The sequence below is a fragment of the Mizuhopecten yessoensis genome, unplaced genomic scaffold (assembly GCF_002113885.1).
Source record: "Mizuhopecten yessoensis strain PY_sf001 unplaced genomic scaffold, ASM211388v2 scaffold10651, whole genome shotgun sequence".
Taxonomy (NCBI): Eukaryota; Metazoa; Mollusca; class Bivalvia; order Pectinida; family Pectinidae; genus Mizuhopecten; species Mizuhopecten yessoensis.
In genome coordinates, this window is record NW_018408653.1 from 631644 (window position 1) to 645882 (window position 14239).

The window sequence follows — 14239 nt, forward strand, 5'->3', positions numbered from 1 at the left end:
ATTGTGACATCACCAGAACTGATCGGATAAGGCCATGGATCAATCCTGTTTCAGATTTGGGGGAAATGAACATTTTGATACAGGGCTCTAGCGTCATGAAGGTAAAAGAAAAATATTTTGTCCGACATACATGTGGGCAGTATATTTCAATTTGTAAATCTGAGGAGAGGAATTGGGATAAGCTCTGATAGCTTGTTTTACAATCCTCTTTATTCTTTGTTTAGAAGTTTGTTTAATGTGCAAAAATTGGAAATAAAATAATGTTTAAACTACATCAATTTATGAACAATTTTAAGTTATGTGAAGAAAATGTAAATATGCAGTATTATGCATTTTAACTGTAGAACTTTAAAGAAAATATGTAAGGGAAATATTTTGAAGAAAACCGCTATTTCTTGTTGAAATAATGGAATTTTGAATCGCGTACATAGGGGGAATTTCAAAGAATTTTATTCTGTAGGGGAAACTACCCATAAACGGTAGTGAATCAAGTCTAGATTGATCCCAGAAGGCTGACCATTAAGATTAGATGTCACCTTTAAGTTGTCTTCAAGGTCCCCACAACAGCAGTACCACTTACAAATAAACAAGCTTACTGATTTGCAATTAATTCAAATTCAGATGTTATGCAGAAAGTCTTTGAGAGACAGTCAAGCCTATATTGAAAGGAAATGATTTCTGATCTATTGCAATATCTAGTCCAAAGAAAAAAAATATCAATCCATTGGTTTTTGGACATACTTAATGTGAAGTAGGAAGTATAGGTAAATGGAATTCTCACTGTCATGTTGAATTGCTGAGTAAAACTAAACATTTTACGCTTAGGAAATATGGTTTAATTATGGAGTATGTAGAAATATTACCAAGCCAAAAACAGGGTCCATGCTTAACTCATTGACCCCTGAAGACACATTTGAACTCCTTCAATTCAAAGGTTGGAATAGTTCATTATGAAATTTCAGGGGTGAATGACTATAAATGATCTCTTGAAGCAACTTGGCCATTTAGAGCTCCAATAAGCAGCACAAATTAGTATCAATGAGTTAAAATGAATTAAGACGGCATAATTATGAATATTTCCTAATTTCCTAGCATTCCTAAAGTTTAGAAAATATACTTATTAAATGTCACTAGAATCAGAGTTGAGATGGAAGGAGAATATAGCAAACTAGTCCTCGAACGTAATTGCCATGTACTGCTTGATAGATATAAGTGAAGGTATTCAATGTAGGGTTAAGTCAGTCATGTTTATAAGGTGATCCCTCTAGTTGGTAGATAATAATCATGGTAAAGTCTTCTGTTTTGATGAAACTTTGGGAAGTTATTTAAGACAGTCAGTCTGTTTTGATGAGATTTTGGGAAGTTACTTAAGAGCCTGTAGATTATAATCATGGTAAAGATTTTGCTAAGTTACATAAGAGTCTGTAGATTGTAATCATAATCATCTGTTTTGATGAGATTTTGGGAAGTTATTTAAAACAGTCTGTAGAAACAGTTGTATTAGCTAAAGCTATATCGTTTAGGGACAAGGCCATACATGTACTGAAACCATACACGCCCCCAGGCAGCGTTACATTCACCCCCCACACAGCGACCAACCCCGCTTGGATGACAGATGTTTTGGAGGTAAATCTAGTAGTGTAACGGCTTGTACTTCGTATACAAATACATATTTATAAGCCTCACTTTGATTAAAAATGTATCTCCTATCACAGCGATTCAGTGTGAAATTAATAGTTTCACGAACATGACAGGTGATGAAGTTGTCCTGGTTGCTGTTTTCAGATATATATTTTATGCCGTGCATGCAATGTTGAGAATTTAAAGATTTGAAATAAGAAGGCCTGTACTAGTGTTAAGTTGGCTGTTTTGTTGGGTTGTTAATTAACACATGTTGTTTGAGCCTAAGTGTTTGATAAAGCAAGGCCCGTTTGAGTGACAACTTTTCTTATCTGTCACTAGCATTTTAGAGATTGTGTAAAGTCTTATTTTATTATTTAAACATCCATACCACCGCTTGATGCACACTGTTAAACATTGACGAAAGTGAATGTACCTTGCTTGTTCGTGAAATTTGATTTTCAATGGTAGATTCACCTACTTGAAAGTAGTAATTTGAATATAAAAAAAAAATCAGAAAGTTAATGCGTTAGTTTTTAGAGATTAAACACGGCATGAATACCCATAGTACTGTATTGTTTTTGCTAGAAATCATAATTCCCTAGGAAAGCACACCATTGGTGGGTTGTTCTCATTATGATTTAAACAAATTTTAATTAATGTTGTTATTTTACTCACTAGTGAAAGCATTTTTTTTTTTTTCATTCCTAAAAAGCCAGTTAATTTTGTGTAAATGAGTAGAATTTAAAAAATTGAATATTCAAGAACAGTGTTAAGGAAATGTTATTTTTGTTTTTGTTTTGTTTTTTGTTTTTGTGATTTGGTATAAATTAATCCTGAAATGAAAGTAGTTGGGATATTTGGAAAGTTTTAATGAGTCTGTATTCTTTTGTGATGGTTAAATATTTGATTGTTTAAAGAGTTGCACACACTCTAGAAATTCTGTGTTTACTTGCAGGTCAATGATGTACTCGGGCGAGCTAAAGTTTGAGAGGAGAACCACTTCAGCTCAAATTGAAGGAGGCGTACATAACCTACACAGGTAAATACAAATGAAGCTGAGTTTATGTAAATTTTCTAAAAGGCATATCAGGATTTCCATTGTATGCTAGCTTTCAGTAAAAAAAATCTTTAAATTTTCAATTTGTCTTGTAATGTATACATATACTTCTGTTCATATCATTATTATCACCCTGTATTAATTAGATATAAACATGCTACAATAATGTCTGAAAATGTTGCCCATTAGTGAATTTCTAATTTATTGACAATATACCTTGAAAGTACAGAGCACACCTCAAAAACTTCGGCTGCAAAATCACACAGTTAATTCTAAGAAGACCTGGTTGTGTTGATTAAATAATGAAAAGTCCTGGTGATGAGATTCACTCTGAGAAGTAGTAAGAAGGAAAACATTGTATTTTGTATATCTTTGTTTTAGGAAAATTTTATCTTGTAGAAATAGATAAAAATTTACTTGCTGTATTATGACTGAAATAACAATGAAAAGCTTTAAATTCAGTCTAGTAACTTATAAGTTTGATTTTTGAATATTTTCAAAATGTTTGGTATATATTTTCAAAATGCGTAATGCCTTGCTACATGTATTTATAGTTAAGTTTGGGCTATTGAAGTAAAACGTCTATCCCAGGTTTTGTTCAGGGGTGTTTACTGTCCGTTGAATTCGTTTAATAATTTCCATAGGTCTATTCGGCAGGAAATATTTCCATGGATGGGATTTATTTATTTTGGAGTCCTGAGGTTTCATGCCTATAAAGCTAGGATTTGTAGGCTCGCCAAAAGTAAAAGCACTTAAAATATGCCCATCCTTTCCATCTGAAACACAAGATGTTTGATAATTCTGATATCGGAATCAAGCCAGGGTGTGATGGATTTGTCAAACCTGTCTTGGTAGGATTGCTTCAGTTCACTGTCCTATTACTGATACATGTATAGGATCAGTGTCTTTTCTAGATTAGGTTAAATAAATAAATCCCAGGGATTCAACATTAGGGAAATTAAAAAGATTAAAAAATTCTATTTACCAGCTCACATTTGAAATTAATCAATGACTGATTTCAATTATTCCTGAAAATAAGCTACAGAGAGATGTTTTTTTGGTAGAACATTTCAGGGTTGTTTCTGGGTTGTATATAAATTACAAGGGGTTGGTTTTGGGTTGTATATAAATTACAAGGGGTTTCTGGGTTATATAAATTACAATGGGGTTGTTTTTGGGTTGTATATAAATTACAAGGGGTGATTTCTCAGTTGTATGTATACATTACAAGGGTTGGTTTCTTGGGTTATTGGTAATTACAGGGAGATAGTTTTGGGTTATTTATCGCAGGGAATGGTTGCTGTAGTGTAAATATACAATGGAGAATGACTCTGAATAACTAGGAGTTTGTTTCTTTGTTGTATGTGTACTATTGGATATTAGAAAGGGACAGTTGAGGGTTGATGTAACCATTGGATATTAGAAAGGGACAGTTGGGGGTTGATGTAACCATTGGATATAAGAAAGGGACAGTTGGGGGTTGATGTAACCATTGGATATAAGAAAGGGACAGTTGGGGGTTGATGTAACCATTGGATATTAGAAAGGGACAGTTGAGGGTTGATGTAACCATTGGATATTAGAAAGGGACAGTTGGGGGTTGAAGTAACCATTGGATATAAGAAAGGGACAGTTGGGGGTTGAAGTAACCATTGGATATAAAAAAAGGGGTGGTTGAAGTAACCATTGGATATTAAAAAGGGACAGTTGAGGGTTGAAGTAACCATTGGATATTAAAAAGGGACAGTTAACACTAGATATTAGAAAGGGATGGTCTAGGGTTGAAGTTAACACTAGATATTAGAAAGGGATGATTTAGGGTTAAAGTAACCACTAGATATTAGAAAGGGATGGGTTAGGGTTGAAGTTGAAACTAGATATTAGAAAGGGATGGTCTAGGGTTGAAGTTGAAACTAGATATTAGAAAGGGATGGTCTAGGGTTGAAGTTAGCACTAGATATTAGAAAGGGATGGTCTGGGTTGAAGTTAACACTGGATATTAGAAAGGGATGATTTAGGGTAGAAGTTACCACTAGATATTAGAAAGGGATTGTTTAAGGTTGAAGTTAACACTAGATATTAGAAAGGGATGGTTTAAGGTTGAAGTTGAAACTAGATATTAGAAAGGGATGGTCTAGGGTTGAAGTAACCACTAGATATTAGAAAGGGATGCTTTAGGGTTGAAGTAACCACTAGATATTAGAAAGGGATGGTCTATGGTTGAAGTAACCACTAGATATTAGAAAGGGATGGTCTAGGGTTGAAGTTTACACTAGATATTAGAAAGGGATGGTTTAGGGTTGAAGTTAACACTAGATATTAGAAAGGGATGGTTTAGGGTTGAAGTTAAGACTAGATATTAGAAAGGGATGGTCTAGGGTTGAAGTAACCACTAGATATTAGAAAGGGATGGTCTGGGTTGAAGTTAACACTAGATATTAGAAAGGGATAGATATTAGAAAGGGATGGTCTATGGTTGAAGTAACCACTAGATATTAGAAAGGGATGGTTTAGGGTTGAAGTTAAGACTAGATATTAGAAAGGAATGGTCTAGGGTTGAAGTAACCACTAGATATTAGAAAGGGATGGGCTGGGTTGAAGTTAACACTAGATATTAGAAAGGGATGGTTTAGGGTTGAAGTTAAGACTAGATATTAGAAAGGGATGGTCTAGGGTTGAAGTTAACACTAGATATTAGAAAGGGATGGTCTAGGGTTGAAGTAACCATTGGATATTGTTGATTGTAGTTTTGATGTTCGTCTGTACTAAGGTAAGGTAGTGTGTTCGATTTGGACCAAAGCTGCCAGGCATTTTTTTGTGTGACATGTTTTGACATTTTAACACCCATTTTATCATCTTTATCAATGACAGCATTACAAGCCAGCCTGGTAAATAACAAATGTGTAATTATCACAGTATTTATAGTTGGTTGATTTCATCCAGTGGTTATACACTTACACTACAAAATTATTATTTCTCAATAAATGCACAGATACAATATATGATTTACTTTCAATTGCCAACTGTACACGTTTGATTTTTTAGCTCACCTGGTCCGAAGGACCATGGTGAGCTTATGCCATACCGCAGCGTCAACTGTACACGTTTGATTTTTTTAGCTCACCTGGTCCGAAGGACCATGGTGAGCTTATGCCATACCGCAGCGTCCGTCGTCGATCCGTCATTTTTTGGATGCTGTGTACAGCATTCATAGCGGTCCTCGCCAAGCCTGGGCAAATCAAAACCAAACAACAGACTTTCTTCTTCCGCGGAAGATCTTTAAATGCTGTGTTGATTATTTCATGGTATGATTAATGCTAGAAAATGATGAAATACATATGAAAACGATCAACAAGTCAAAGAAAAGACATGCAAATACAAACAATATGCAGTTAAGACTTGAGCTTTGATGAATTGCATTTAATTTTATATTTTATTTATATTTTATATCGTATACCAGCACAATATAAAAGGGACAGTTGAGGGATTAAGTACCCATTTTGCTCTTTACCCTTCGTTACAATATAGGGAGAAGGAGAGATACCCAAGGGACTTGCATAAGTCCGTGATTACACACACTGGAAATAATACAATCTCGTTTTAATTTTTTTTATAATTAATCATGATAATAACAAATTGTAATAATAATATCATAATTATTTATTTATATTATCTATATAACCTTTTTTTTTTTTAATTGTAAACTTTCCCATAATCTTACGGAACAATTTTGGTTTGCAGGGTTGTCTGGTCAAGGTCACTGTTACTATTTTTAAAAGATCATTGTCTGCACTATAGTAGTTTCATTCCTTGAAGGAATTCCATCGATTTGAAACACTAATCAAGGACCATAATATCATAAAAGTTTCAATTGTTTTAGCAATTATACTCTGCTTGTTATATATATTTTTATTGAAAATTATGATTAAGGGATGAGCTATTATGACCCTTACTCAACAACATGTCCTTTATTATTTACTGCCATTCTGTACTGATATACCACCTCTTTATTCCATTATTTGAATCCTCCGTACACAGCATCCCTGAGTGCCTCGGCAATTTGATTCCTTTAAAACGCTACTTGTCCTGAATGGCCAAGTAGATTTTGACTAAATTTGGTCTGGAGCATCCTTATGCTAAGGGGACTCAATTTTGTATAAATGGTGAGTGTGGCCCCCCTGGGGTAGAGGAGCGGGGCCCAATAGGGGAAACATAGCAAATTCTTTAAAATCCTTCTTTTTCTGTAGGAATGACAGGATTTTGTCCAAATTTGGTATGCAGCACCCTTTGGTGAAGGGGAACCAATTTTGTATGAATGGTGGGTCTGACCCTCTTGGGGGCAGAGAGGCAGGGCCCAATAAGGGATATAGAGGAACAACTTTAATATCCTTCTTCTGTAGGAATGACAAGATTATGTCCATATTTGGTCTTAAGCATCCTTGGGTGAAGGGGACATAATTTTGTATCAACGATGGGTCTGACCCCCCTGGGGCCCTATATTGGAAACATAGCAAATTCTTCAAAATCCTCCATTTAACTTAAGGAATGACAGGATTTTGTCCAATTGCATATAAATAAAACCCCTGACTAACCATGTAATACATGTACACTTTCAGTGACATCATGCTATTATAACTTCAACTTTGCTAACATTTCCAGGTGAGCGACACAGGCCCTTTGGGCCTCTTGTTTTTCACTTTTCCTAGAAATTTGGATTTCATGTATTATTAGTTGTTTTGGTCTATAAAGGTATATATCTATTCTTTGTTAATTTTTTCAAATGTTTGAACTTAATTCAATCAGTTTTATGGTCTTTTGATCATTGAATCAGATATATCCTAACTTCAGTTTTCTTTACTAATCATCATTGGGAAACTTAACTGTCACTTAAAGCTTAGATCTAGTATATTCTTGCAAGAACCAGAAAATAAGGTATTTCTGAGATTACATGACTTCCCTGCAGACAGCGGGATGTTGACTCTTGCAATGCTGTCTGTCATGTATGGTGTGTAACAAGGTAGAGAATGTTAGCGATGTAAAGATTTTTTGTAAGGAAATCATGTTTTTAAAACATGTTATATGATACAGTACATCAAGGGAGCACCTTGAATGTTTTGAATGACTGTATAATTACCTCCCTTTGATATCTATTTATTCGGAATGGTATATCTTATACCCTACCTTTGTTTTGTTTGTATGTTAATTTATACCCCAAGATACACTTACCAGCACAAGACTGCATGATAATGAAATGATATTGATGATTGAAAAAAACATTATCTCCCTTTTTCCATTTACTGAGACATGATGGTACTAACACATGTATATTATACAGTCGTGGTATAGCCATTTGAAGCTTTAGTATTCTGCTGTCCATTGCCATAGCTAGTCAGCCCAACCCCTTCGTGAAACACGTTGCTACACCGAGATCGTTGGTTGCTAGAGTATATTAAAGAACGGGTGTCGTATGTTTCACTTTGTTGCTTAAATTTTCGTTTTATATTATGTCTTATGCAGTAGACAATCTCACACCACACATTTGGAAGACCACTTTTTGGGGGGAAAAGTTTTGCTTTTTTTTTCACTGCAATACTATGACATAGATCTAGAGGAAAACATTTAATGGGATATTTTAATATAATGTATTATTTTATTAGTTGGTCAGAATTTTAATTTATATCAATGATTTTGTCTATTACTGCCTTTTATAGCGCTATTAATATTTGTATTCCTCTTTTCTCTTTCCCTGTATAGGTGGTTTTGTCTTGCTTATGTTATAGAGTAAATATGGAGTAGAAATGCTGACTTTATTGATACACTGATAACAACTAGACAAAAAGACCCACAACTGTAGTGCTTATATAAACAGATGTTTGTCAAGATATTGCTTTCTGCTACCTTCTAAGTGACTGTCTGTTGTATTACATGCATTTCAAACAAATAACATGACACTTAAATGCTTAAAAAAATATTTGAAGAGGTCATTTTTTGAATGGTGAATTTTGTTTTAGCTTTTCGGGCCAAGCCAGCTAATGCCATGATGCAGCCTGTTGTTTGTCTTACATAAATAAGAGATTTATAAGTCTGAACAAAGGTACTGGAATCTTGTTGGGCATGGAACTCTCTGAGCCAAGCATATTGAATGTTACATGAATGAAGAGTAGGGCCATATATTTGTTCAATCTTTGGGTAACCCTAGCCTTCGTTGAGTGTTAATATAACAATTTACTGTCTAGTTCAGATAATATACAAAGCAACAGGTGAGGGATACAGTCTTTGGGTAAACCCTAGCCTTAGTTGAGTGTTAATATAGCAACTTCCTGTCTGGTTCAGATAATACAAAAAGCAACAGGTGAGGGATACAGGTCTGATCAGCTATCAGGTTTTCTTTTTAGTCTCTTTTTGTTTAATTTCAATGTCGGCAATGTTACGATTAAAAAAATAAAATAAAAAAATCCCTGATTATTGAAAAAAGTTCAGGGAATTGGTGTCCTGAATATTGATCATGAGAAAAGGAAGATGATTTGTGTAAATACATGGCCATTATTTGATAAACTGTGTTTTATGTTTTACAGCTTTGAAAAAAGGTTGTACTAGAAGCAGTACTCCCAAGCAATGGAAGTTAGAAAGATGACGACATTCCGATCTCTTTGCCGGATTTCCAGATACAATAAGCAACAAGGAAAATCAAGTGAAGCCACAAGGGAGATAACTTGTGTCTCGGTCTCTTCAGGTCAAAATTGTAAAGTAGAATTCATGTTGCACAGAAATTTGGCTCTTTGCCATGAAAGTAGAGGTGAAACAGGAAGTATACTGGGTGCTATTAAGGTTTTAAATGATTATAAATATGTGGCAATACATTATTAGATATTCTGTATTTTGGATCTATTTTTACAAAGATTCTTGACTGGACTTAGTTTTACATTTTTTCCATAAGTGCATACATTAGAAGAAATCCGTAGGACAGATCTAGATGACTTCACCAAGATGACATGTTTCAGAGTTCAAAATTCTACTCAATAATGCTTGACTGTGAGATAGTTCTACGAAGTCTGCTGTGCACACTATGAAATAGTTCAGAAATGAATATTGTTGCAGCACTGATCTAGTTTTACAAAATGTTATGTAATAGAAATGTTCATTATATTATTCTTCTTTAAGGCCAATAAGGTTGGTGAGTTTATTGTATGGAAGGAAGATTGGTTTGAAAAACAAGTACTGCATACAGGAAATGTTTGCTGCAGTTAAACTTTTGCGCCCTCAGTACCAGAGAGAATTTATCATAACAGTGAGCAGTTGTAAGCAATATAATTAACACAGTAATCAAATGTGAAGGATGAAATTATTATTGGGCCAAAACAGATTTTACTGGTATAGGGCGTAACTTTGTCTGGAGGAGAGTTTGCCTGTATAGAGTATTTACTTTAGCTGTAGATAGCATTACAATGCTATTCTTTTTATACTTTGAAATGTTGAGAGTTGGTTTCGACTTGCTATGATACTTTCCACAAAGTGTGAAAACCTAAGCAATGTGTGGTATGCTAGATTGATATATGCAGTTAATTTGCCCTGCTTTATGTTTTTCATAATTCATTTTGTGGTATTATTTCTCCTTGTATGATGATAGTTTTGCATTTTTAGCTCACCTAGTTTGAAGGGTCAAGCTGTTCGAGTTATTGCTATCTAACAGCACGTATCCATCATTCATTCATCCATATTCTTATAAAGAACCCCAGAGCATAAGGTAATGCTGTTTGGTCTATAGCTTGTTTGGATATATAAAAGACTATCAATATATATTTCTTAAAGCACTTTTTTTACAAACAATGAGGCCTAGAGTCGTGGTATTTGATTTAGAACTTATTAGGATGAAGGGCTATCAAATTGTTTAAACAGATGACCTTTTTTCACATTTTTACAAAAGTTTCCATATAAGCCTCTTGTTTTGTTGTTGTTTTAGAAGTGAGAAAACATCTCTGTTGCAGTTGATATACTTTGTACTATAAAGAGGATATTTCTGTACAGTAATTCCACACTCCTGCCATTAGAAAAACTAAATTCTAGTATCTGGCATCTGGCATTACGTGTTGATCAGTTCATCTGTCTCAAAGTTACCACCGTAAAAACAACAGACATTCCTGTTCTAAAATAAGTCATGTCTGCAAAGAAGTTGACTTCTTTTGGAAGAAATAACATTTTAAAAAACATGGGCATGAAAACAGTATAATCTGATTACATTGTAGAACGTTCCAGTTCAGTCTTGATTCCATGTTTGCAGATTTACTGATGCTTTACTCCCTAGATCTTAATTCATTGAATCTCGCTACAAACTATATATAGCTACTGATATCATTTTAATACACTCATCTGTTTGTTATATTCATATTTTTGCCATGGTCATTTTGGGACAAATTGTAATTTATAGGTAGATTGAAATTAGTCATGTAGTACAATGTCAAAGATAACTAGCGCCATTATTTGAACAGCATTTATCCAAATCTTTATTATCTACTATGAAGGCCACCTTCGTTGCAGTACCAATCTCAGATCAGAGAAATTACCAGTGTTGATTCACGGTGATTTGATATTGGTTGTGATCACATTACAAATTTTATCAATCATCTACATTATTTGTTTTCTCTCTCTTCAACAGTGAAGTGGGTGATGTTGATTTTAGAAACATGAAGACAATTCACTCTATCTGATTCAAGGTGCATTCATGATCACAGGGTTTGAGGTTAGAACCCAAGAAAATGATTACACCGATACCAATCATTTAAAATCTAGGACCTGGAATAATAATGTGGTATCATTGATTCATTGGTATCAATAGGTTAAAAGGTTTGTATTTTTTTTTTCGGTTGATCATATAACGAATACATTTTCAAAGCAGGAGGTCAACATTTTTCATGTTTCGTTTATTGCTGTTAAAATAGGACTATATGCAACAAAAAATCTTGAAATTTTGCCAAGGAACACGCGGAAAGAGGACTTTGTAATACAGCATAATATATGGTATTGATGGTGTAGTTAAATACCGTGAGGTTCTAACCTTAACTCATAATTACAGAGAAGGACCAGAAATGACATTTGGGCCAAAGCAATATATTTGTAGATTTAAATTAATTATGTGGGCCAAATCTTTACGAAGGAGGACATGCTCAGCACTGCTCTCACTATAGGGACCACATACAGACCACATACAGAACTACAACAGCAGTCTTTAAATCAATGTCAGAATTATATTTTAATTCGTATGTATAATGCCTTAAAGATTTACTATGTAGTGTAATAGATAATATGAACTCACCGATTCCCCTCCGTTCATTTACATACATCTGCAAAAGGGTCATAGAATAAAGTCCAGATTTCATTTGATAATCAAAGGCAAACCATTGAAGTAAGTACAAAAGTAAAATTATATATATATTGACAATGGGTGCATGTGTGGTGTAGTCATATTTTGAATGAAGCAATTTGGATTTTTTCCCCCCTAGAAATCATATGTGAATACTTCAGCCAAGAACCACTATTATTTATCTCTGTATAGGGATGGGGCTGCGGGGAAACTTTTCATCCTTCTTCTCAAGCCGTTAGTCATTGACAGTACATTTAAGTAGGCATATTGTTACTGTCAGGGGAGGTAATTTATTTGTCTTATAGTAGTAGATTTGGGATTAAAAAGGAATTTTGTCATTCCAATCTTGAACCCAAAAAGTAAAAAGATTGTGTATGTCTGGTATTGCAATTAAGACTTTAAAATTTCATTAAAAACTCCTAGCTTTGCTAAACTTGTAATTAATTTACTTATCGACATTCTATTTTCACTCCATAAGATATAAAGTTTCCATAAGTTATTTGTACATCATACCCGAGTTAATATAATCAAGTGTTAAGGTGATACACTGTAGAACTACATTTTACTGCATTTAATTTTTGTAAAGTTTATTACATGCATTTATATAATTGTCCGATAATGTTTTGAAGCCAATAAAACACAGTGATGATTGTGAACGGCCACCATTAAAATGTTTTCAAACTTATTGATATTTACATTGCCCTATAGATTTCAAGGTGATATTTGCAAGCTTAATTTGTGTGAAAAATTTATGATTTGTTGTAATTATTTTGAATTTCTAGCCTTAATTCTACTTTTTGCCTAAACATATTAATTCTACTTGTTTGCCTTTGACCATGTTTATACTATCATTATTTGCCTGGCAATAGGAGACTGGTGTTGCCTTTTTGCATCCAGTTCACCATTCATACTGTTCCAGTTGGAACATCGGCAAATGTCAAAATGTTTAATGACGGAATTATTCGCAACTTTAAAGTATTAAGTATTACGATTGCTATTTCCTTTATTGATACCTAATATCTTGAAAATTAGACATCAGAGTTGTATTTCATTTAATATTACCAAGACTGTAATGGGAAAATACCGATTTAGGCAAGAACAATACTTCAGAATTGCCTTTAATGAAGTGCAATGAGTTTCTCATAAAATCATTGATCCAGTTTTGTAACTTTTAACTGTTTTTTTTAACAGTTTTAAATGTGTAGAGCTAATGGTCTACCGCTACTGCCTCCAGCCATTTATAGTGATTTATTTTTATTTTGTGCATATCTCCCCATCATGTCATAATTATGTGATAGATAGCAGTGAATATTAGATACATAATTATACTCTTACCACAAAAGAACTCTGAAAATGCAGCACGTTTAGCAAAAAAAACAAAAAAAACTATTTACACTCATCATAAAATACTTACCACCATCAATTTATCCAGTCACGATAAATACATTGCCATTGTATATTTGTTGTCTGAACGTGAGGTTGGGAGTAGCAGGCAGTGTGCACTGCTTTGAGGTTACACATATTATTGTCACCACACTCTTGTATGTAGATTTTGCACACGTTGGTAGGGTGAACATTGCGCTATCCTGAGGTGACAGGTATGTCACAAAATGGTGTTGTAAAATTTAATTAGACATGAAAGAAATGTATTGATTTTTATAGATAAATGTTATCGTTCTTGTCATTGGAAGATTTTTTTAGTTGTCTTCTTCAAAATACTATGAATTCATTCTGAGTATATGTACATGTGTAAATTTAAAGATATTGTAAAAACATACAATGAAATAAAAAGTAAGAGATGTTCTGTAAAGTGTTAATACATGTTAATTGTTGGGTAGACATTTCTGGATAAGTTCTGTCAGAAATGCTCATTTGTTCATCAATAAATTAATATTGATATTGGTTTTATGTTCGTGTTTTCTCCAATAAAAACTGCCCGTGGAATGAGGTAAGCTATTTAAAACATTCCTTACAGGTAGCACAACTACACCCGAATCCTGGTTTACTGACATTTAGTTCGGGTCTACTTACTTTTGTATCACGATTGTAAAGTCTTGTCTTACAATGGTACAGTGTGCCTTCTCAGTTACAAAGAAAAAATTACAATTAGCGATGGAATTAAATCTCTGAAATAACCAAGGCGTAACTGGACTATTAACCACAGAAATCAATGTGTCTTGCTGATTCTGCATGGGATGTCC

At 33.8% G+C, this 14239-nt stretch overlaps 1 protein-coding gene across 6 annotated transcripts in view; it reads left to right on the top strand.

Annotated features, from left to right (window-relative positions):
* Nucleotides 1-13942, top strand: part of LOC110461742 (inosine-5'-monophosphate dehydrogenase 1b-like) — a 48878-nt gene extending 34936 nt beyond the window's left edge. For 3 of the 6 annotated variants that reach the window (XR_002464171.1, XR_002464173.1, XR_002464174.1), the window contains exons 15-17: nucleotides 1524-1626; nucleotides 2579-2662; nucleotides 9256-13942. Coding sequence is in view for 2 of the 6 variants with exons in the window: in XM_021515374.1 (XP_021371049.1) it covers nucleotides 2579-2662; nucleotides 5428-5449 (106 nt within the window). In the remaining 4 variants the exon portion in view is untranslated. Of the gene's footprint in view, nucleotides 1-1523; nucleotides 1627-2578; nucleotides 2663-5427; nucleotides 5451-9255 lie in introns of all 6 variants that reach the window. The other 3 variants (XR_002464172.1, XM_021515374.1, XM_021515373.1) reach the window with 3 other exon arrangements.
* Nucleotides 13943-14239: the final 297 nt, after the last annotated feature.